Genomic DNA, 24,094 nt, shown 5'->3' with positions numbered 1-24,094 from the left:
TTCTCAGGACTGGGGCGTGGGGTGGGTGGGCTCTGAAGGTGCTTCCCACCCATGCGCCCTTAGAGCACTCTGACACCGGTTCAAACCTGAGGAGTAGCTTTATTGCTAAAAGTCTGTGGTGGTTTGTTAGTCCCAAAACACCAGCAACTGCTGGGAGAGGTGCTGTGAACCCACTGGGAGAAGACCTTAGTGGGGGAGGTGAGAGCCAGGTAGGAAGTAATCGGTTGCCCTTTGTCCAGATCCTCCCAGCCAGAAGCCCTGGGGCTTGGGCACAGAAGGCCCGTGCAGCTTCCGTCTAGCCGAGGCGCGGCCGCTTCCTTGCTCCCCGCCAGCCCCCAACTCCCAATCAGCTGAACTCCAGGTTTCCCCTCCCAACCCCAAGTAGCTTATGGTTGGAACTTAGGAGCAGCTCCTCTACCAGAAGGTCCAGGGTGGCTGCAGCAGCTCAAAGGTCGGGATGCTGGTCACGTTGACGGGAATGGAGATGATGGCCCAGGGCAGCCCATGCTGCTCCAGCGATCGGCGGATCATGTAGCTGGGAGGACAGGGAGACAGTGGTAAGGGTCACCACAGTACCCCGTTGTGACCCATTGTCCCCCCCACCACTTGGGGAGTCCCAGAGCCTTGAGGTCTTTTTCTGCCAGGGTGCCTCAAGATCAGGCCTGCTAGAAGGGACTGGGGATTGCCCTTGGCCTCCCTGAGCCATGCCACCCAGCCTGATAAAGCTAGAGACCAGGGCCCTCACCCATCTCGGCCGAGCAGGAAGAGGGCTGGGATATCAGCTGTACGCTGGGAACTGTCCTGGATCATCTCCACGTAGAAGCTGTCATTGTCCACCGCGTTGTCCGAGATGATCACTGCCCGCCCACCGTGCTCCTGTACCACCCGGGTCTTGGAGAGGAAGGAGCAGCCCCTGGAAGAGGTGGTGGTGAGACCACAGGAAAGGGGGCTGGCTGCCCCTTCTCAGACCATCGTGTAGGTGGAAGGAAGCCCCTTAATGGTTACTAAGAGCCAAGAGGGGCAGGGGTGACCTTAAGGCACTTTTTAAAAGATCTTCAAAGCATTACTCCCACATATACACACACTATTAGAAAGCCCTACCAACTCTCCCTGAAGCTGCATGATGCCAGCTTTCCCCTCTGCCTGCCTGCCCACTCCTTACCCCCTCTCCACCAGAGCGATCTGGTCCTGAATGAAGAAACCGTTGCTGAGCTCCCCACAGGCCTCAGGGGGTTCCGCGGGCACGAGATGGATCTGCTCATACCTGGTGTGCTAGAAGACATCCAAGGGGGCGAGGGGGTGAGGGTGGCCCACCACAGGTGCGGTGGGAAAGAACGCGGGGTTCTCTCCACAGGATACACTGGTGCCTGGTATGCTCAATGTGCACAACCGCCTACCTGACTGTCCTGCCCCACCTGCCTTCCCCAGCTGGGCAGGGGTTGGTGTGGACCCAACAGGCATAGTCTTGCCTGGAGTCACACAGTTTAGAAGGGGTCCTGGCAGGGGAAGCTGGTGCCTTTGGTTCCTCACTGTGTCATGAGAGCCTGCCCCTCGCAGTGCCCCTGGGGGAGCAGAAAGTATTTCTTGCTTGCACTGCAGCCCTTGGTGGGCTCGGCTGTATTCTGGTGGCAGCGTTCAGGCACTGGTTGGAGGGACGAGAGGGCCACTTCAGCTAAGTGAGGAGAGGACAAAGGACTGGGCCTCCCAACACTTACAAAGATACCTCCGAAGTCCTTGGCCGGCGTGGCTGTGAAGATGTACCGGATGTCCCCAGGACTCAGCACTTGGAAATACAAGTAGTCATGGATGCGTAAGCCTGAAGGATAAGGGGGCCGATGAGAGTTCTGGGGAAACCAGCTGGCTCAGGTTCAGACCATGGACCCTGTGGTGTCAACTGGCCTCCCTGGGAGGGTGATGTGGACAGAGCTAGCAACCCCTGAGCTTGAGAGCTGGTGTCCCCTCCCTGCTCCCATTGCCACTCCCGTCCAGCCTGTCTCGCCCAGACTGTTCTAGCTGCTGCTTTTTAAGAAGTATGGTTTGAGGGAAAGTTTTCTTAACTGTTCTGTCTCCATTCTAGTTCCTGAGGTCCAATAGTTATCACCTTGACACAAAAACGTGATCACTTCATCATCCCCAGGACTCCAAAGGCTTCCCTTTGCACTTAAAATCAAATCTCAACTCTTAAATCAACCTGGCTGCTGGCCACTAGCCCAACCTCACTCGGCTACGACCCGTCTTCAGGTTACAGTGGCTTCCTTTGTTTCTTGGCCATGCAAGCTCTTCCCTTCTAGAAGGCTCCCTCATACTCCCCACTCCAGCTCTTAGCATGACACCCTCCTACCCACCCTCTGGGTCTCGCTCAGAGATACGGTTTTCCCCTGTGCCCGAGCTCCCCTTAGACTTCTCCGTGGATACTTTCAGCATAACCTGGACTTATATAGCATTAATAATGATTTTAATGCCTGTTCCCTCCTCTAGGGCAAGGATTAGAAATGTATAGCCTGACTTTTTTGTCACATCCGAATGTCTACCACGGTGCTTAAGACACAGTGGGTACGCACAGGGTTGATGATCGGGTGAATGAACAGTCACTGTTTCTGAGTCCAGTACACTGAGGAAGACAATTGCCAGATTTTCCTGGACTAAGGGAGCTCTTTCCAGAACCAAAGTTTAATATGAGGGGTATCCAAAAGTTCATGAAAAAAGGAAATGGAAAGAGAATGAGCTTTTTCCATGAACTTTTTGAAACCCCAGTACATTTTACCTGGCCTGTGTCCCTGGTTACCCAAGCTGGCAGACACTGGAAGAGGGTGAAGGGTGAAAGTCATGCCATAGGTGAATTGGTCAGCAAGTTACCTTGCTGTTGCTGTGTGCCAGGCATTGGGCTGGAACCTTAACTGTTCTTGCCTACTGTCTAAATCATCGCTACCAAGGAGTGGTCCATTGGCTGGGCACTTGGCCTTGTACCCTGCAAGTGAGGACTACTGATTGACCGCTGATGCACTCTGGCAAGCCTCCCTGGATTCATGATAAGCCCCCCTCCTCTTTCACCTCCCATTTCCTTGCCTTAATCTCTGCATCTGTTTTCTGGGTAAACTGAAGTGTGTGTAGACTTCAAAAATTTGTGGAATTTTCTGTTTCAATCCCCTTTTCCATTAAGATTTTGAAGCCCCTTGTAGAATGAGTGTGTGTGTGTGTGTGTGTGTGTGTGTGTACACATGCACCTGAGTGTAAATCAGCATTCCACGGGGTCCAGCTTGTACACACATGGTTGCTCCAAACAAACAACCATGTTGAAACGTCTTTGTGATTGGTGGAGGGCTACAGGTACGTTCCACAGTAGTACACTGTTTGAGTCATAGTAGGACTGCTCCCTAAAGATCCATCAAAGCTGCACTTCCCAAGGGGATCTGCCGAGTGAGTTACAGTCAAGGCAGTGGTCAGCTCCGAAGCCTATAGCTCTTGTTTTTGGCAGGTTTTCCTCAAAAGTCACAAGTGATCACAGCGGCTTATTCTGGAGAAGTTTTCACAAATAGAAAACCTGGTTGGTGAGAAGAAACCCAGAACAATTTCACACAGGAGTTTCCCCCTCACCGGTTCATGCTTTGAGGGTCGGAAGACCATCTTACGAGAATTTTGTTGGGAAACCTTACTCCATCACCCTCTAGTCCTGATCTTGTCTCTTTAAACGTAATTTTCATTTCCCCAACTCAGAGAACATATAAAAGGAAGACGATTTAAATCCTTAAAGACTACTGCCATTTTGATGTCTAAATTGCAGAGTACAGAACCCTTCCAGAAAGGGTTAGAGAGATGGAAAGAACCCCTTCAGACATGGATAGACCATGATGGGGGTTATGTTGAGAAGCAACAGCTTCATATTTTGATGTTTTTGTTTAATAAAGGTTTAAGATCCAGCCTTACATCGGACGGGTCCTAAGGGATGATTGTGTAATTGAAGGGAAGAAATTACGAGAGTTGACACACACCCTTCCTTTCTCCCACCTCCCTTCCTTGTCCCCCAGAATCGCCGGTCCCTTTGTTTTTTTCTCCAAATTGTTGATCCCCGCATCTTACTTAGATAGACATGCAGAGACATTAATAAGCGCAAAAAAACAGGCAAGGCCAAACGAAGGAAGCCAAAACCAACAACCAAAAAGGAGAGCCAATGACAAAAAAGGAAAAGTCTATAAATAGTTCTAGGTCTGTTTTGACCTTTAGGAGTTTTCCAGTGGAGTCTGATGGGGTGCCACACTCTGTTCCCTAAATCTTATTTCTGATCTTCCCCAGGGACTTCATTGCTTTGTTCCCCTTGCTGTTGTGTGCATGCTCTTAATGTTTGGCCCCAGTGTGAGATCAGATCGGGCACAATTCTGCACTGTGGCTCCAGTGTCAACTAACCCAGGACAAGGGAATAACAAGTAAATAAAATTGATGCAGAGAAGGGTGTGCCTAGTGGGGCTTAATCAAGGGCAATGTAACAGGAATTACTGAAACCTGAATGAAGGCTGAACATGATAGTGGGACAAGAGGAAAGTAAAAGGAAATAGAGGAAAGAACTAGGGAGCAAAGGACGTTTATAGAGATTTAAATACAGGTATGTACATATGTAAGTATAATGATAGGGAAATAGATCTATGTACTTATATTTGTATGTTAAATATTAAAGGTAGCAGAAGGGCATTGGGCCTCAACTCAAGTACTCCCTCAACGAAGAACACTTTGTTCTTATAATCCGGCATTTTGTGATGCTCACCTTCCCGACACCATCACTGAAGAAAAAATCGGTGCATAAGCAAATGTAAAAAAAGCTGATGGTGCTCAACTATCAAAAGATATGGCGTCTGGGGTTAAAGGCTTCAAGATAAGTGGCCATCTATCTGAAAAGCAACAAAGCCCACATGGAAGAAGCACACCAGCCTGTGTGATCATGAGGTGTCAATGGGATCAGGTATCAGACATCTAAGACCAGAACAAAATCATACCAATGTGAGGGGGCGGGGGAGGGGGTTTTGCGGAGACCCAAAGTCCATCTGTAGACGATTGGACATCCCTTTACAGAAGGGTCACAAGGAAGAGACAATCCAGTCAGGGTGCAGTATAGTACTGATTAAACATACAACTTTCCTCCAGTTCTTTGATGCTTCCTCCCCCCCACTATCATGACCTCAATTCTACCCTACAAATCTGACTAGACCAGAACATGTACACTGCTACAGGTAAAAAGCCTGCAACACAGGGAACCCAGGATAGATAAACCCCTCAGGACCAACAATGAGAATAGAAATACCAGGTGGGTAAGGGGAAGGTGGGGAAAGAGGTGGAATCACAAGTATCGACATAACCCCCCCTCCTAGGGGGGACAAACAACGAAAAAGTGGGTGAAGGGAGACAGCAGATGATTTAAGATGACAATAATTTCTAATTTATCAAGGGTTTGTGAAGGAAAGGAAAATGAGCTGATATCAAGGGCTCAAGCAGGAAAAAATTCTTTGAAAATGATGGCAACATGTACAAATGTGCTTCACACAATTGATGAATGTATGGATTGTGATAGGAGCCATAAGAGCCCCCAATAAAATGATTAAAATTTTCAAATTATGAGAGACAAAAGTTTTGGGATGCTCACCTCTGCCGTGGCTTCAGGAACCAGGTTGGAGCAGAAAGAGTTTGTATTCTCACACCACTTTATATACTTTCGGGGCATGCAAGCCCTCTACAGGTAACCACATCCTTAACAAAGTGGCCTGTACCCTCACCCTAAAGGTCCCTGAGTTCACTGGGGGAGTAACCTAACACCCGTGCTGGAGGCAGGTAAGGGGGAGTGACTGTCCCCTGAGCAGAGAGAGCAACTGCAACCTGTCCGCTCCTATAGATAAAGCTGCCAGCCAGATAGCAAACAGCCGTGTGCTTGTGAGAGGTAACTTTAAGGCAGCACTATTGTGGGAGGATATTGTGGGGATTCCTCTTGGTCATGAGAATGTGGTTGGGACTCAGCTCTAACCCACAAGTGTGAAAGGCCTCCCTCCACCCAGAATCCTGGCCTCCCAAGCTTCTTAAATATGAGAATAAAGATTTTGTCCGCATACGGTCTCTCCATTCTGTTTACCACATACTACCGTTTCTTTTTTTTAATCGTTTTATTAGGGGCTTATACAACTCTTAATCACAATCCATACATACATCAGTTGTGTATTCTCAAAACATTTGCTCTCCACTTAAGCCCCTGGCATCAGGTCCTCATTTTTTATAATACCGTTTCTATTATTTTGTAGCAATGCTTTGTATATACATATATATGTCTACCTACATGTAAGCAGACATACTCGTGTGACTGTGTGTGGGTGCAAATTGTATGTGCGGGAGTGCTCACATGTATGTATCTCCAGCTTGCATTTTCCATTTGTCCTGGTAGCAACCCTCAGCCATCTGGATAAGTACTAGTATTGGGCAATGGGTCCTGCTTCAACGTAGGGACCTAAGGACTCGAGCCCCGCCTCAGGCTGTGCCCAGCACCTATCCTTGGGGACTTGAACCCGCCCACACCAGCCACCTGTCCTGCCCCGAACTCGCGGGGTCCCCAAGGTGACCCGTGGCCCCCGGCCCGAGACGCGCGCAAGCTGAACGGCCTGCCCCGCCGCACAGTCCCGCCCGTTGCTCACCGTGGGACGCGACGCACGCGCGGAACCAGAGCACGAGACAACACCAGCCCGCGGCCCCAGGGACCATTTCCAGGGCCCGGCCCAGCTCAGCGGTTTCTCCCAGCGCCCAGCCGCGCGTCCCCCTCCGGACTTCAGCCTGACAGATGCTCCGGTCTCCCGCCCACAGACCCGCTCTCGGCGCTCGTTGGCTGGCGGAAATGAGGCCCGCGGCCGATTGGCTCTGACGCCTGCTCGTATAGCCATCCTTTGCGCCGCAGCCCACTTCCTACTGGCCAAGAGAAGTGGGGCTGAGGCCTGATTGGCTGAAACGCTGAGCAGCAAAAGCCTGCCTTCACTTCGGCCCCGCCCTGGTATTTCTGAGTTTTGATTGGAGCTTTCCTGGCTCCTCCGACTGGTGGGCGGGCCTGGCGGACGGGGAGGGCGTGGGCACTCTGCGGGACTCGTTTCGGCCTCCCGAAAGTCCGGCCTGAGAGCTCCGGCGACGTGGGCCAGGCCCTCTCCGTGTCCGCTTCACACAACTACCCTTTCTTCGCACTCTCCCAGGCGCGAGCACGCCGCTTTGCTTTCCCCCAGCCCGCCCCGCCTCCCCGGAAAGGCACTGATCTAACGCCCCAGCGGGCCTCCGCTCTTGGCTCGGGGTTCAAGACCCGCTCTCCTCTAGATGCTGGGATCGCGGCCCGAATTCGCCCCAGCCGCGAGGCTCTGGCCAGAACACGGGTCTTCTTGGGGCCAAGTTCCCACCCCGCTTTTCTATCGCTGTGTGCACCAGTGAATTCGGAACCACTTCCTGACATCTCTGAGATGTTTAAGACTGGGATAATAACAGTACCAAAGTAATAGCGTGATAAGGAAAGATCATTCACGTAAAGTGCTTACTTCACATACAGGTCCATCCCATTAGCATTCAAGAAATGCATGCGGTTTTTGTTTTTTTTGTTTTTGCGTTCCTTGGTCTGGCGTCCAGTGGGGCATAGGGTGGAAACAGAATTAGAAGATGACAAGGTGGGAATAAGGATGTTCCAAAAGAGAAAAAAATAAACAAAATAACACGACCAGAATCCAGTGACGGTTCCACAGCCGTTCTTACGGAAACCAGAGCGCCCTCGGAGGCCCAGCCTCTGGCCCTTCTACCTCTGCCGACTCGGTGGTATTGAACCATAGAGTTCCGGAAGTGACCTGCCCGTTTCCTCCGCATAACGGCTGGGCAAAGCTTCTGGGGATTTCTCTGGCGCGGGGCATTGTGGGATCACTGGAGGACCGGGACCTAGAGGAGAGAAGAGGAAGAGCGGTGCACCAGATAAGCTATCAAAATGATGGTGAGTCGCGACTCGCGCATCCGTCGCCATCCGATGCCATCCAGGCCGTGGCTGGCACTGCCTAGCTGGGACCCTTCCCATAGGGCCCTCCCTGTCTCCGACCTCGTCTGTACCCCGACCCCAGCTTGTGGGCGACCCCGGCCCATCGAGGCCTGGCTCGGTCAGCGCACGGAGCAGGGACCGTTGGCGAGGACGTCGTGGGGCCCTAGGGAAGGGTCCGGTCGGGCCGGCTGGGGACTACAAGTCCCCAGGTGCTTCGGAACCCCGAGCCCATATCGGAGACCCCGATTTTGGGGTTCCCACCACGGGGGTCTACGTGGAAGGAGTGCGGGTTGGGCGTACTTAATGCGGTCGGCGGCATGACTAGGAGGCGGCCGCCCCTGAGGCTACCGGGTGTAATGACGCTGTGCGCTTCCGAGAACGAGTAGAAGCAGCACGAGGACCTCAGGTTGGGCTGAGCCCAGGGCTTCTCTGTGGGGCCAGTCACTGACCCCAGCCTACCTGCGGCGGCTTAAGTGGAAACCGATGCATCCGCCCGCATTTTCATTCATTTGCGCATTCGTCCATTTATCAAGTGAGTGCATCTTTAATGGCTTCTGAATGTACCGGGCTCGGCTCGCGCGGCCAAAATGGGACAGCGCGAGCAGACCCGGGCTCAGACCCTTGCCCTGCCTGCATCTCCTGTTGTGACCCGTACTTTTCTAGTTGGCCCTGAGCCCGGAGTAGGTTCTTAGAACCTGGAGCTAGTGAATCCTGGAGCTTCCCACCCGCACCCCGCCCCAGGTCTCTCCAGCTGGCAGCTGCAGGTACCTTCCATAGTGTCAGACTTGGGTAGTGGCGACCGAGGTGCTGTCTGAGCAGGGTCAGCACCGAAGAAGGCATTTGCTGGTAACATTCAGAGAACCTGGCGGTTCACGCATCCTTTTCGATCTTTCCGCCGAAGGGCCCTCTGTACTTTGTCTGCAGGCTTCCGCTGCCACACGCCCTGGGCGTCTAGGGTGTGTGCCCAAGATGGGAGGAATCTAGTTTAATCTGAAACCCATTCCCCGATTTGAGCCTCCAGTGCCCTCCCTCACAATTACCACTATCCCTGAAGTAGCCTTCGCTTTCTGGACAGAGGCTGCATGGTGGAATAGTACTGAATGCCTCCGGTGATAACTCAGCTTTTCCACTTAACAGCTGTGTGACATAAGGCATATTGCTTAATTTCTGGTTCTCGGTCAGCTAGAAGGTAAAGCAATGAATAATGTGCATTGTTAATAGAATTACATGGGTGAATTTATATATATTATAAAGTGCTTAGAGCCAGGCCTAGCATGTAGTAAGCACTCAGCAGACGATTTTTTTTTTTAATTGAGCAGTTCCTTGCTTCTGCCCTGCCTTTCATCCTGCTGCTATGGCTGCCAGAAATCCTGCCACCATCACACTGGTCTAGAGCAGTGGTTCTCAACCTTCCTAATGCTGAGACCCTTTCATACACTTCCTGTTGTTGTGACCCCCCAACCATGAAATTATTTTCGTTGTTACTTCATAACTGTAATTTTTCTAGTTATAAATTGGGTGACCCCTGTGAAAGGGTCATCCGACACCCTCCCCCCCCCAAGGGGTCGCGACCCACAGGTTGAAAACCACTAGCCTAGAATATTTTAGAGGCCTTAGAATAGTAAGAGGGTTCCACAAAACTGAAGTCCTGTGAGTGTTGTACAACTTATACAGGATGTCACCCCCTTGCCTTTGTGGTGATTAGTACACCGCGGCATAGAAACACCTTTCAAGCACCATCGGGTGTAATGAAGGTAGGTCCTCACGGAAGATGAGCAGGAAGGTCAGTAAGCTACAATTCCTGAGCCGTTCATGAAACTCTAGGCATATTGCTGCATTCTGCTGGTCCTTTACTGGAGAAGTCAAAGTGGAAGGGGGTTAGACAGTAGCTTTAGGACAGACCCTGGGCTTTTCAGAACCGCCCTGAGCCCTGGGGAATGCATAGGAAAGGGCCGATCCAGCTTGACTTTCAGGCCCTGCTTCCTCTCCACAGGGTCACCCCTCTGCCGTTTTGTTGTTGTTGATGCTGTCCAGTTACTTCCAACTCTCAAGAACCCTGTCAGAACAGAACAAAATGCAACCCAGGCCCGTGTCACCCTCCGACTCTGAATCAGAAAGCCCTTGGGTAGTGTGCAGCCAGCTGCTTCCCAGCCCTTGTATTAACCTAAGAATTTAGCATTAACCATGCTCGCAGCTCTTCACGGAAATAAACCAGTACTTTTTTCATGTCCCTGAGCTTGCAATTTTAGTATATGGTATTAGTTGTCGACCCTGGCTCTTGCTGATGACCTTGTGCGCAGTTGGTTTAACTGCTTGTTATGATCCATATGGGAGAAAGGTGGGACTTTCTACTCTGGTGAGTGGTTGCCGTCTCAGAAACTCACCGGGGTGGTTCCCGTATGGTCTCTGTGAGTCGGCATCGACTTGAAGTTTTTTAGCGTGGTTATGATCCACAGCATTTCTGTTGTTGATTTTCGGGAGCAGATTGCCAGGCCTTTCTTCCTAGTTTTCCTTGAGTTGGAAGTTCTGCTGAAACCTGTTTGTCATCATGGTAAGTCTCCACTGACAAATTGGTACATCGTCGGGAATTTAACCTGGACAAGAATTGTATCTATCACTGAACTACACTACACACGCCCCTCTAAAACATGTCACAGCTGAAATGTTCCCACCCCAACCTGCTGAATGTTGCTCGATGGATGGCCAAAGCAGCCATTTAGAAGTGGTGGATACTGTCGTTGCCCTTTGGGGGCCCTCTGTGGTTACAATGGATGGATGCGAAGCTAAGTGAAGAGAGTCACAGCATCGCCTGGTCGGGTTCTCGGGCTCGCCACTGACAGAGAAACTCCTTGGGAAACCTGGGGCTCTGGGGAATTGCTGGCCTTGGTGTTAGGAAAGTGGCTCTGGTGGAAATTGGCAGGTTCCATTTCAAATGGAGGCCCTGAGTGGGACAAAGAGTTGAGATGACTAGCTGAAAGGTTCATGGTTCGAGCCTACCCTGAGGCCCCGGAGAAGACAGGGCTTTCGAAAAGCCCCAGCCTAGAACACCCCAGGGAGCAGCTGCACCCTGCATGCTCAGATGGGCTCACCAGGGGTTGAGATCGACCCTGCAGCAACTTTAAGGTGGGGTGAAGCAAACTGGAAAAAGCTGGGGAGAAGCCAGCTGCTTGGATGAGTGGGGGCAAGAGCCCATTGGAGGTGGTAAGGAGGGATTGAGTCTCAAGTTGGTTTCTTATTTAAAGTGTGATCATCTATCCAGGCCAGCGCTGACCTCACCCAAGAACACTGGAGGCGCCATAAGAAATAGCTTACCAGGACTGGGAGACAGTGAAGTTGGTTCTTGACAGGAGGTGTCGAGCACTGGGCCAGCTGAGGGGCAAGAAAGAATGCCGGCAGAGGCACCGAGCTCTTCTTGCCCCCGCAAGTGGACACTCCATCCAACCAAAAGTGTCCAAAGTGCTATGCCTGGCGCCAGGTTTAAGGGGGTGGTCTGACAGCCATTCTTTTTAGAAATCTTTAATGAGCAACATATGGTGTATTCATTAGGAAAAAGTTGAAGCAAAACAAAAACAAGTAGTACAGTGATCCAGGCCGCAGACCTTCCAGTGAACCACTTCCCATAAGCTACTACTCTGATGTCAGCCTCTGACCAAAGGAGCTGGGGGTCCGGGCCTGGTGACCAGCCCTTACTGGCCTACTCAATCTGGGTGCTCCCCACCTGCAGGCAACACCTGTCTGCTACCATCAGTCCCTTCCAGAGCCCACCTGCCCCGTCCAGCGACACTGCCTCATGTGGGGATACCCTGCTCAGGGATGGGCTGGTGGGCCTACTTCCAGCCTTCCTGGTCATGTCCCAGGGCTGGGAGGGAGCCCCTTGGGTGACTGAAGTGAAGGGCATGGGAGGGAGGGCCTTAGTCTTGCTCTGTTGGTGTAGCGAGGGAGCAGCTTGCCCACTATCACCTTGGGCTCCTAAATGAGCAGATGAAGCATTTCATAAATTGCATTTTAAGTACATGTGTTAATAAACTTGTAAAATAAGAAGAAGTAGTAGTTCAGAGTGCCCACCCCTCCTTGTCCTCGGTCTCTTACTCTAGAGCACATGGCCGTCCTTCTAGTAAAAAAAGGTGTGTCGTGTATTCTACCTTGTCTCACTTGCCTTCTAAGCTCCTGTGCTGTGTCAGTTGTTTTTAACCACAGACCAGGCTCATTCCTCTGCTCAAAGTCTTTCCTGGACATTTCCTTCATGGTAACAACAAATCTAAACTCCTCCCTGAACTACCCCTCTGTGAGCTGCTTGTCAGCGGGGCCCCTCCCAGCTGACCAGGTAGGAGCCCTGGTGGTGTGGTGGATTTACTTGGTGGGCTGCCAGCAAGGTAGTTGGAAACACTAGCCACTCAGCAGGACAAAGATGGGGCGGCTGCACTCTGCCCTGTGGGGTCCTCTCGAGGCAGTGAGTTACTAGGTTGAAGCAGCCCTGCCCAGCCCTGGAGAGTACCCCTCAGAGTAGCGAGGACGGCAGCTTTCACCATTGTTTGGGGGTACTGCAAAGACAGACAAAATCAGTCTACTGACAACAGAGACTTACAAAAGTTTCAAAATAATATTTATCCTACTACGTTCTGGTTCACACACATATAAAAATGTGTTGGGAGCCCTGGACTTGTCTCTAAAGACTTAGGCATGGCGTGAAGAATGGTCATGGGAGCAAAGCCCCCAAAGCTCAGGCCCCCAGCCGCCAGCAGCTCTTCCCTGTGTTCCCAGAGTCTCTGAAGCAGGTATGCAAATTAAGCCCCACAGGCCTAGCACCCAGGCTGCTCAGTTTACTTGGGCGCTGGGGAGCAGGTGACAGTCGTAATTTGTTCTCTTAGTCCAGATCAGGGCTGCTTCCCCTTGTGGTCCCTTTTCACTTGAGAACTTTGCAAGACAGGCAAGTGCCCCTTTGATTTTGAAGTGGTGTTTTGGCTGCTGGTGTATGCTCACACCTCTGCCTGTTGCCAAGTGTTCTGGGACCTCCCCATTCAGTGAGGAGACATTGGTCGATCAGTGCCTGTCGAACCATTTCCTTCCTGCCACAGCTGCAGGGGGCTGTTGGTTGGGAAATGAATATGGTGGAGCATGGGGAGTGTGTTTTTTAAAAAAACCTTGAATTCTGTGAAACTCAAGCCCTTTACAAGGCACTGGTTATTCTTTCTCCTCCTCCAGCCCACCCCAGTTATCCTGTTGAAAGAGGGGACAGATAGCTCACAGGGCATCCCCCAGCTTGTGAGTAACATCAGCGCCTGCCAGGTGATCGCCGAGGCTGTGCGGACCACCCTGGGCCCGCGGGGCATGGACAAGCTCATCGTGGATGGGCGAGGTGAGTGATGGGGCCTCCTGCGGGGAGGAGTCAAGGCCGGAGGAGGTTGGTGATCCCCTTTGTAGGCTCGCTACCGCTGAACTGTTTGCTTCTGTGCGTTTCCTGGCTGCAGTGGTACACTTTTGGGGAAGTGTTGGACTGCAAACCTCAAGGTCCAACTGGAAGGCAGATCTGAAGAAAGGACTTTAAAATGGTGACTTGACGTTTGTTTCTTTGAAGGCAAAGCAACAATTTCGAATGATGGAGCCACGATTTTGAAACTCCTCGATGTCGTGCATCCTGCAGCAAAGACGCTAGTGGACATTGCCAAGTCCCAAGATGCTGAGGTAGGAGGCGCAAGTGCACGTGTGCAGTGAAGGCTGGGGCATGAGCCCACTAGCTCCTTCGTTTTTTGCTCAAATGTTGCTCTCCTGTATCTAAAAGTATAACTGTCCAAGGAATATGTGCTTAGAAAAATTCAGAAGGAATTCCCGGTTTCTTCCCCTTTTCATTAACATAGAGGTGAGCACTGCATGAGGTGAGCAGCTGCACCTCCTGCACAGTCTCTCCTGTTGGGAGCATCAACAACACGGGTGGTTCGAACAGCAGAGTGCCTCACACGTCATGAACTCGCGCTCAGTTCATTTTCCTCTGCTGAGACAGTCTGGGTGTCCACATCAGGCCTGGGTGGAGATGAGCCGGGCCTTTGTGGGCCAGGACCATTAGACGCGGTTATCTCTACCATCACCTTGCTCCCACTTGTTGTGAAGACCTGTTTGCAAAATAACCTCAACACCCATTAAAATGGGCTGGCTCAGATGGTAGCTGGCCCCCATGGAGTACTGGGCAACGGAGTATTCCCTAACCCTCAAGGGCATGTGTTTGCTGCCATTCTTATCCAGGTTGGCGATGGCACCACCTCAGTGACCCTCCTGGCTGCGGAGTTTCTCAAGCAGGTGAAACCGTATGTGGAGGAAGGTTTGCACCCCCAGATCATCATCCGAGCTTTCCGCACCGCCACCCAATTGGTACGGGAGTTGTGGACCTAGCTTCCTTTGGTCCGCCATTCTGTTCTTTGTTCTGTGACCCAGAGCAAGGCACTGACTACCTCTCCGCTTTAACCTTCTCCCTCTGCTGTCACCTCCGCAGGGGGCAGACAGTAAAATGAGACCCTCCAAGAGGAGTCCTTTGATGAGCATAAAGTGCACTGGTCTTGAAGTGGCCCTGCTGCTTTCAGTTAGACTGGAGTCTGGGCTTCTCTCCTGTCACTGTCCTGGTTTTGTTTCCACTCAAGTTGTATCCGCTGCCTGCAGGCCCAGTCCTCAAAACGCAGATGACTGTGCTGTTTCTAATTTGGGGACTTTGTAAACTGCAGGGCTTTATAGACTCCTGTGCAGCTACAAGACCCCCCGACATTTTGCAGCTGTGGAGGAGAGACACTGCCTGGGAGGGAGTCGACAGAGGGGCTAGCAAGAGACGGGGTCCCGCCTCACCTTTAGCAGGAAAGACTCACCTGGCTTCTGTTTTGGCAGGCAGTTAGCAAGATCAAAGAAATCGCCGTGACCGTGAAGAGAGAAGATAAAGTGTAAGTCTGCAGTGGGCTTTGTCAGAGCCTTGACTTCCTGTGGCCACACTGCACGCGGAAGCTGGGTGTGACCACACCACTACATGGGCCTTGCCTGACCCTCAACTGCCCCGGCCTTTATAGCACAAAGAAGCAGTGACAGTCGTTCAAAGGTTGTCACATGTGAGGCCTTTGACCCACAGGGGCCATCTGGCTAGTAATCTGCCCTCACAACCCAAACTCCCTGCCATCCAGTCCATCCTGGCTCTTAGCAACCCTGTGGACCCTGTGAGTCTCAGACTAGCTCCAGGGTCAGACGCCTGTCTGCCAGGCTTCACACTGCTGCCCTGGCAGCAAGCAGCGCGGCAGGGACCCCCTGCGCCACGGGGCTCTGACAAGCAGAAAGTGGACTTGGGGAAGTGCCTCTGCATGGGGCCTGACGCAAGCCCTGCCCTGTGTCCAGGGAGCAGAGGAAGCTGCTGGAGAAGTGTGCCAGGACCGCGCTGAGCTCCAAGCTGATCTCCCAGCAGAAAGCCTTCTTCGCGAAGATGGTGGTTGATGCCGTGATGATGCTCGATGACCTGCTGCAGCTCAAGATGATTGGCATCAAGAAAGTACAAGGCGGAGCCCTGGAGGTAAGCCGCTGCAGCTCCCAGTAGGCTCTGAAGCCAGTCAGTCTGTCCTACAGCCATCCTGCCCAGGGGCAGCCACTTCATCTGTTTGTGGGCTAGCTTCCCGATTCGCTCTGCCCGTTTGTAAATGTACGTGTACATCACTGCGGTTCTCCGAGCCATCCTTCTGGTTCTGTGTTGTTCGGCGGTGGCTGCCCTCGCCATTGTAGCCACTGCCCACCTATCGTCATTGACAACTGGAAGCGCGACTAGTGTGACTGGGGAATGACTTGTAAAGGGAACAACTGTCACGGCTGCTCTATTGGACAGTGCCACTGTAACGCCTCCGTTTCATGACAAGTCGTTCCTGTCTAGAAACTGCCCTGGAGATTGGGAAAGTGGTGCCGCATGCTGTCTTTGCCCTTCTTGGGCTCCCCGTTTGCCCTGCCGCCCCACGGGACCCACTCCTCCCCATGACCTCAGCCTGGGAAGAGGGCAGAGGGAGATTAGCTTGAACTAAGGCCAATCCCTTAGTTTTTGTTTGTTTCTTCCCAAAGTACATTCTCACTCTCCCTCCCTGCTTCCTCCTGCCTGGGCACGCACAGTCAGGCCCGGGGCACGGAGCTGCTCGTGGTGTAGAATCGAGATCCATCTCCGCCACCCCCTCAGCTTTGGCCACTGGAGCCACTGGTTTCTTAAATACGTTCTACCGTGTGGCTCGTTGAGCTTGTTCTCTGCACTTATTGCTTTAGGAACGGGTCTCCTTCTCCCAGGCCTCCCTACTCCCAGGATCCTTTGAGAGGTTGGCATTCACCAAACCAGACATCAGAACACATCTGGAGAGAAAGCCGGGGCTTCAGCCCTCGCTGGGTTTTCTTTAGACTTTCCCACATCCACGAACTCCATCCAGACGCTAAGATCCTGATGGTCAGAATTCAGTAACAGGTGGCAGTGGTTATTGACTTACTCTCTGGATTCATGAGGACCTCTTAATCCACATCTTTAACCCTCACCTCCCCCATTGAGCCTCACATGCCTGCACTTCCTGCTACTGAACCCACCTTGTCCGCTTGTCCCTGGACCTTCTCGTCTTCTGCAGCGCAGTCACAGTGGTGTCTCCGTCAGTTAGAGTCCCTGCGATCAGAAATTTAGCATCATCCTGGCAGACTGTTTGAATGACTTCTCACAGGGACCAGCCCGTCCCCTCAGTTTCCGCTCTCAGTGGGTTCCTAGACCCTCCGGGACAGTGGTCTTCTTCCTTTAGCCTTTGTCCCGCAGCCTCATCTGCTTCCTGTTGCATGGTGATGTCCCCCAACTTCCTCCCCATGTGACACTGCCCTGTGGTTCCCTCTTGCCCACAAGAGATGAGTGAACCTTAGCAGAGCCTGTGACACTGTCCTCACCTGGCTCCCGAATGCCCACCGCCTCTCCTCCCTCCGTGCTGCCTGCCCCATGGCAGCGATTGCAAATTGTCTCATTCCGTGATCCCATAATGCTACTTCTCACCTCTTGGGAGCCCCCCTTCCTTCCTGTGTTCTGCTTGATTGGGGGTGCCGGCTCCTCCGTCATGATGCAGCCCGGGCCTCCCCCTGCCCTCTTCAGGACGCCTTGGGTCTGAATGATGCCACAAAGGGGGATGTGGGGGGTGTATTGAGGTTTGATTCCAGATGAGCCTCCAGGCCATTGACTCCACTATTGTTTTTACATAGTTAGGGGATGACTTGCTCATCGAAGGGTCCCACGATTTGAAATGAGTTCTCCGCCGGAAGTGCAGCATGCTGTCTGGGGTGTCTTGCTCTGGAGGGGACACTCAGGAAGCTCTGTTAGGGAACCAGGGCTGAGACCTGGAGAGCCAGGACAGCTCACACAGGCCAGTACCACACCTAGTGTCTGTATACAGAATGAGTTTCTTTCCGAAAACGGGTTATTTTTTGTCTTTGACACCCGCCCTCCCCCCCCCCCCCCGCTTTATGGTAATGAAGCACCTGGTGACAGTAATGAGTGAAGACATGGATAGTCGCCTCGGTGCTAGGCCGGCTTCTCTCCATGTGTTTTCTCAAACAGGAGTCCCGGCTGGTCGCTGGCGTCGCGTTCAAGAAGACGTTCTCCTACGCCGGGTTTGAAATGCAGCCCAAAAAGTACAGTAACCCCAAGATTGCCCTGCTGAACGTGGAGCTGGAGCTGAAAGCCGAGAAGGACAACGCCGAGGTCCGAGTGCACACAGTGGAGGTAGGCCCGATCTCGAGCACTCTGGTGAGCCCTCTTCTCACTCTGTCCTGCCTGAGTCACCTGAGGAAAGGTGGACGGGGAAGGCCAGCTTGAAAGGTGCTGCCTGGCCCAGGGAGGGCAGTCGTGAGAGCCTTTTCCAGCCAGCAGGGCCACTCAGCTGAGTGTCACTCAGATGCTCCTAAGATCCGTGTCCCCAGTGTCGTCTCAGGGAGGCCAGTCCTCCTCGCTGCGCTCCAGCCCCTGGAGGCCTCCCAGCCCTGAGCACATGCTCCTCTTAGGGTCTGGAGCTTCGCGGTGCTTCCGAAGTGATCTCACAGGGCTTCTTTGTTGGCTTAGCCCAAGAAAGGGCTGTTGTGTTACCCTGGCTAATGCTCAGTGTGCTAGATTCACCTGCCATAGCTGCTGGGCCCTCACCCGTCTCTGGGTCTCTCTGCAGGATTACCAGGCAATTGTTGATGCTGAGTGGAACATTCTTTATGACAAGTTGGAGAAGATCCATCGTTCCGGAGCCAAAGTCGTCTTGTCCAAACTCCCTATCGGGGATGTGGCCACCCAGTACTTTGCTGACCGGGACATGTTCTGTGCTGGCCGAGTGCCCGAAGAGGATCTGAAGAGAACAATGATGGTAAGGAAGCTTACACAGGAGACTTCCGGGCCTTGAGGGCCGCCCCTTGCCTCTGGGGTGATAGAGGCCATGGTCAGGTTGGCATTTGACTTCAGCTCCACCCCCTCCGCTCTTCGTTTTTCCGGCCCTGAAGCATTTCCCTTTCTGTGGCGTGCTAGGTGCCATGTGGTTGGTCTAATGGGAAGAAGATGGCTGCTGGGTCTGGTCATTGCAGGAGCCTGGCAGTCATGCTGTTCAAGCCCAAGTACTGATGCTTCCAGCTCATCGAAGTCTTTCTTTCCTTCTTGCGGCTTGAGCAGTCCTCCTGGCCCAAAGCCCTCCACTGCAGGGGGCAGCAAGGAAGTGCCGGGGGCCCCCTTCCACTTGACTAGTCTGCCCTACATGCTTTGCCGTTTTCTTTTGTTTCCTGTTCTTTGGGCAGGGGGCTGTAAGGAGGATCGCCTGGGGCTGAAGGGAGAGCACAGTGCCATGGCAGAGGGCATGGGAGCAGCCTTTCAGGCTAGGGCGTGGGGAGCGCACTCTGGCCCTGCTGGAACGCCTCACTGCTGGGCCCTTTGCCTGTCTTGTGCTGTTCAGGCCTGCGGAGGCTCCATCCAGACCAGTGTGAACGCTCTGTCTGCAGAAGTGCTGGGCAGCTGCCAGGTCTTCGAGGAGACCCAGATTGGAGGCGAGAGGTGAGCCGGGGTCTTGGGTGCCTGGTGGCTCAGGTTTCCTGCGTCCTCCCTGTAGAGCCCGAGGCTGGTTTCTGCCACATTCTGGGGGTGTCACAGCATGCATTTCAGGAAGAAAAAATCAGGGTTCGTTTAGTCTCTAATCAGACTACACAATCTTTTTCCCCCGTTGAGAAACTTAAGATTATTTTTCTTCTTAAAAAGAAGCTCCTCCTACAGGGGTGGCGACAGAGACTGTCTTGTCACTCTTGAGTCTGCTGAGCTGTGTGGGATGGAAGGGAAGGAGAAGTAAAGTCACATTTCCATGACAACTAATTGTGCGCGCCCCCCCCCCCAAAAAAAAAAAAAAGATTTCGAGTAGTGGTTGAGTCAGGTCTGGTTTCCATGATCTTTTATGTCTTTGTGAGACAAACTCAGACTCGCTACGAAGTTGTCTGTACAGGGGGGTCGGGGGCCCTAGTGAGGAGAGCTGAGTGGCAGGAAGGCTTGGCACGGATCAGCCCAGCAGGCTGGTGATGTAGAGTTCACGTGTGGGTTTGACCCTGGGTGGCTGTAGGTACAATTTCTTCACGGGCTGCCCGAAGGCCAAGACCTGCACGATCATCCTCCGCGGCGGTGCTGAGCAGTTTATGGAGGAGACAGAGCGGTCCCTGCACGACGCCATCATGATTGTCAGGCGCGCCATCAAGGTACCAGGCTGGTGGTGTAGAGGGTAACTGTGTGACCTACCTCGGTCTGAGAAGCAGCCGTGCCACCCTGCCCGCAGGGTGGGGCTGGTTGCGCACAGACTGGCACTGATAAGGCCAGCCAAGCCCCAGGACTGTGCAGATGGTCTGAAAGCCATGGAGTCGACTGGGCTGAGGTGGGGACGTGCTGGGACCCTGGTGGAGTAGTGGTGACATGTTGGGCGGCTCGAGTTGCTCCTTGGGAAAAAGGCAGGGCTCTCACTACTCTTGTAAAGAATGAGTCTCAGAAGCCTCCAGGGCAGTTCTACTCTGTCCAGGGTCGCTGTGAGTCAGAGTGGACTTTATGCCTTGAACTTGGGACAGTGTTGATGAGCAGGGACCTTGTCTGGGTTCCCTGGGGTCAGAATTGGGAACCGAATGAAGAACCCTCTTTCTGGGCTAGTACAGTGTGAGTACGGCCAGGCCTTGACCGGGGGCATTAAGCTGTGGGTCTGGTCTCTGCAGAACGATTCGGTGGTGGCTGGCGGTGGGGCCATTGAGATGGAGCTCTCCAAGTACCTTCGGGATTACTCCAGGACCATCCCCGGGAAGCAGCAGCTGCTGATCGGGGCCTATGCCAAGGCCTTGGAGATCATCCCACGCCAGCTGTGCGACAACGCGGGCTTCGATGCCACCAACATCCTCAACAAGCTGCGCGCGCGGCATGCCCAGGTGGATCTTTCCTCTTTAAGGCGTGGGGCTTGGGTGGGTGCAGTTGGGTCCCGCCCAATGTGCTCCGTGCTGTCCAAGACGGAGTGTGCTTGGCCCCAGTGACAGAGACAGAGCCGGAACTGAACCCAGAACCCACGCGCTGTGCCTGTGAGGGCCAGGGCTGTCCTGATGCGGTACGCCCATTGAGTGGTTAGCGCTGCCATGTTCCGACTTGTGCGGAGGGATTTAAGCAAGTCAGTGCAGTGCTGCTGTGTTTCAGTGTCCTGTCCTCAAAACGTGGGCTAGGTGGAGCTGTGGGCTGGTTAGGGTCAAGGTAGGTAGTGGAAGTGCTTTGAAAAGGTGATGGTGTTTTCTCCGAGAACCATGATGAGCGTAGCAGAGGTAGCCTAAGCTGTCACTTCCCAGACACAACCACCTGCCTGGAGAGGCCCCAGGGCGCTGGTGTGGGTGGGCTTGGGGCACAGGCAGCTCCTACTGTGGTGCCCGCAGGGAGTCAGGCTGGGGCAGCACTGTTGGGGCTGGGCATTCCTAACATGTCCAAGAGAGCAAGATGAACTCTGGGAGCAGTAGTTCATTAGAGCTATCTTCTGATTGCTTCCTCCACTTTCAGGGAGGCATGTGGTACGGGGTGGACATCAACAACGAGGACATTGCGGACAACTTCGAGGCCTTCGTGTGGGAGCCCGCGATGGTGCGCGTCAATGCCCTGACGGCAGCCTCGGAGGCCGCGTGCCTCATCGTGTCTGTAGACGAAACCATCAAGAACCCTCGCTCCACTGTGGACGCTCCACCCCCCGGGGGCCGAGGCCGGGGCCGGGGCCGACCCCATTGAGAGCCTGCTCAGCACTCGATTGTGACAGCTGGCTGGAAGGTAGTGATTGGCCCTCTCTGTGCTCACTGGGAGTTATTTAAATAAACTTAAGGTCTGGTGTTATCTTTACAAATTATTTGGAGACAGTAGACTGACTCATTACTGTCTGTTGGGAATCCCAGCTGTGCACACACTCAGGCGGCAGCCAGCAGAGGGCAGGCTGACTTGGGGCTGGGTTTGGGGAGCTAGAGGCCAGTGAGCAAAGCTGTTGGTGCTTCACCCAGGGGTGGGCTCTCCTCCAGTGGCCCGGCTGCTTGCGGTCTTAGTCCCAGAGGTAGCTGAGTAGTTTGTTTTTAAATAGGAACCAAGCAAGCAATTTTACTAACATAATAAAATAATTGTATAGGATCGCCTTACTTTTCTGCAGTTTCCTGTAGGACTCTCTTCTGACCTTGCCCCCAACTTCTGTCATCAGTAGCTGCGTTCTGTCGACAGGCAGCGCTTCAGCGGTGGGCTGTTAGGAGACACTCATGAGGAATATGTTGCCATCATCTCACGCTCTTTCGGGCAATTCCGTCAGGTGCCAATGAGTTGGTTGTGACTCTTGGTATGTACCACAGAACGGAAGTGCCTGGTCCTGCCCTGTCTTCACAGATGGTACGCCTGAGCCCGTTGGGGCAGCCATGTGCCCATCCATCTCCTTGGGGCCGCCTTGTGTGCTGTCCTTTTCCAAGGACTGGTCTGCCCCAGATCCTTTTCAGGTGGCACTGGCACTTTACACGGTTGGGGAAGCGCCGTCAGTGTTTTCTAGACTCATTTTGCATCCTAGTAACACTGTGGAGGTCTGTTGGCAGCACACCAGGAACCGGCTAGCTTAACCATTGCCGCTGGAGCCGTTGACCAGCTGTCGCTTGTTTAAATCCACCTGGGTAGCCAGTGTGTGAGGAATAGACTTTGTTCCCAGAAAATGCAGTGTGTCTTGTGTTCGTGATGTCGATCCATCGATGGTGCATGGGCTTGTGGACTCCACAGCAGGGGTGGACTCCACAGCTCTGGACTCCACAGCAGGGGTGGCCCCGGGGCTGCTGGGTCCATCTCTGAAGCCACACAAAGACCCATTGCTGAGGCACCTTAGAGGCAGGCTTTTCTACTGCGACACCAGTTTCCTGGGGCTGGGTCACCCCTTCCCTTTGACGCCGTCTTACTCAGCATCAGCCCGAGAGCCTGTCTTGAGGCCCCAGGCTTTGTTCTCATGGTTTCTCCGTGTTCGGGTGAGTGAGCATTATATCACCTTGTACCCTGTCTTCTTTTGGCTCAGTTTTTGCCTTTTTTTATCAAGACCTTGAGGCCAAAGGCCCTGAGAGGGATGTTTTAGGGAGACCACACCCTGCCTGAACACTAGTGACCTCTTAGAAACTGACTGAGCGCTGAAAGCACCCATCAGGTCATTCCAACCACCTATGACCACGAGCACCTGCTTTCGACAGGTGTGAAAAAGTAAGGACAGTTCAAACTACCGAGTACCTGATTGGTTCTTTTCCATGCAGTTTTTCTAGAGTTTTTTGTCTGTGGTTGGGTTACTTTTTAGTTTGGTTTTTTTTGTTTTTAGTTTTTTCCACTCCCACTGGGGCTTTGTGTGTCGGTAGGTGATCTGGTGGCTGTCAACTTGGCTTCTTGCCTGGGAATGCCCTAATGTAGCCTTCATTGGTTTCACTGCGTGTGAAATTCTGGTGGCTTTTTTTTTTTTCCTGCTGCACTTTGAAGACATCCATTGCCGGCAGGTCTCCAGTGTCTGAGACAGATGCGCACTTGGCACTTGGTGATCGTGCCTCTGCAACAGCTTGCTTTCCTGCCCTTTACATTTGAGAGCCTGGTTAGGATTTACCGTGGGTGTTTCCCAGAGCCAGAGACCTGTTGCCATCAAAGTGATGATGGCGCATAGCAGCCCCGGGACAGAGTCCAGAGGTCGTGTGTCAGAAGCCAACAGCTGCTGCCTGGTTTCCCCAAGGAGTGACTGAAGGACTCACACTGCCAACCCCTGGTTCTTCAGTCCCAGTGGCTCCAGCACAAACCAAAACCACCCCCGCTCCTGCTCCACAGGGTGTGTGTTCGTGGTCACAGTCTTGGAGATGGAAGTTTGCCAGACCTACCTTTGAAGCATCTCTTGGTTAATATTTGTGGGTGACCTGTTTGCACCACCCAGGGACTCTAGTCCAACGCCCCACTCAACAGTAGGCCTGGTGGCCAGCCCAGAGTAAGTGAACCATCAGAGCTGCCCAGAATGTGGAAGTGGTTCTAAAGGAGGATGTTTCTGAAGTTGACTGATCCCGGCTGGATGGGACCCAGCGAGCAGGAGCGGCTCTAGATTCCCACACCCCTGGCTGTACGCAGTAACTGACAGGGCGTCAGTCTCACTGGCTCTTCAGTCACATCTGACAGTGCCGCAGCTTAAGTCTAGTAAGCACTGTCTTTTTTCCTGATTTCACTTGAAGTACTTCAGGATCTGAGGAATCAAGTCCATAGCGACCTTGTCTGACAACTTGGGAAAGGTAGTCTCCCCCCAGGTTGGAGCCTGCCCCTAGAGGCCCCGAGGATTTGGGCCCCAGCAAAGGTCACACCAACTGCTTCTTCCACGGGGCTCACTAAGGAGCCACACCTCTGAGGCCTGTTACCTGGTCACAGACATTGAGAGTGGATAGGGCTTGGGAGGATGGTGCCCTTGGGCAGCCCTTCTGCAGTTGTACATTCACCCTGCTGGTGCCCCCTGGTTACTCAGTTCTCCTGGCCCCCCGCCCCCTTGGCTGACTGACAGATGTGGCCACACCTCAGTT

General features: G+C 53.1%; 2 protein-coding genes across 2 annotated transcripts; one reads left to right on the top strand and one right to left on the bottom strand.

Moving 5' to 3' along the window:
* Window positions 1–66: 66 nt before the first annotated feature.
* PRADC1 (protease associated domain containing 1) lies at window positions 67–6,814 on the bottom strand. Its single transcript, XM_075556949.1, has 5 exons — window positions 6,663–6,814; window positions 1,716–1,816; window positions 1,163–1,272; window positions 746–913; window positions 67–535 (listed from the first exon to the last, which is right to left on the bottom strand). The coding sequence occupies exons 1-5, from the start codon at window positions 6,727–6,729 to the stop codon at window positions 415–417; spliced, it is 567 nt and encodes a 188-aa protein (XP_075413064.1). The 5' UTR covers window positions 6,730–6,814; the 3' UTR covers window positions 67–414.
* A 1,005-nt stretch (window positions 6,815–7,819) lies between these two features.
* On the top strand, window positions 7,820–21,399 carry CCT7 (chaperonin containing TCP1 subunit 7). The gene is made up of 12 exons (XM_075556947.1): window positions 7,820–7,978; window positions 13,223–13,376; window positions 13,596–13,702; window positions 14,258–14,383; window positions 14,888–14,940; window positions 15,383–15,554; window positions 17,595–17,759; window positions 18,196–18,384; window positions 18,961–19,058; window positions 19,612–19,744; window positions 20,246–20,452; window positions 21,063–21,399. The coding sequence occupies exons 1-12, from the start codon at window positions 7,973–7,975 to the stop codon at window positions 21,282–21,284; spliced, it is 1,632 nt and encodes a 543-aa protein (XP_075413062.1). The 5' UTR covers window positions 7,820–7,972; the 3' UTR covers window positions 21,285–21,399.
* Window positions 21,400–24,094: the final 2,695 nt, after the last annotated feature.

Source organism: Tenrec ecaudatus, chromosome 8 (assembly GCF_050624435.1).
Source record: "Tenrec ecaudatus isolate mTenEca1 chromosome 8, mTenEca1.hap1, whole genome shotgun sequence".
In the NCBI taxonomy this organism is placed as follows: domain Eukaryota; kingdom Metazoa; phylum Chordata; class Mammalia; order Afrosoricida; family Tenrecidae; genus Tenrec; species Tenrec ecaudatus.
This window is presented reverse-complemented; position numbering and strand designations above follow the sequence as displayed.

Excerpts from the sequence above, each read along its gene's own strand:
- CCT7 (XM_075556947.1), top strand. Across the intron at positions 13,377-13,595 it reads GCTCATCGTGGATGGGCGAG|GCAAAGCAACAATTTCGAAT; the intron begins GTGAGTGATGGG and ends GTTTCTTTGAAG. Across the intron at positions 19,745-20,245 it reads TTGTCAGGCGCGCCATCAAG|AACGATTCGGTGGTGGCTGG; the intron begins GTACCAGGCTGG and ends TGGTCTCTGCAG.
- PRADC1 (XM_075556949.1), bottom strand. The coding sequence starts at position 6,729 with ATGGTCCCTGGGGCCGCGGGCTGGTGTTGTCTCGTGCTCTGGTTCCGC. Across the intron at positions 914-1,162 it reads ATCGCTCTGGTGGAGAGGGG|GGGCTGCTCCTTCCTCTCCA; the intron begins GTAAGGAGTGGG and ends CACCTCTTCCAG. Across the intron at positions 536-745 it reads TTCCTGCTCGGCCGAGATGG|CTACATGATCCGCCGATCGC; the intron begins GTGAGGGCCCTG and ends CTGTCCTCCCAG.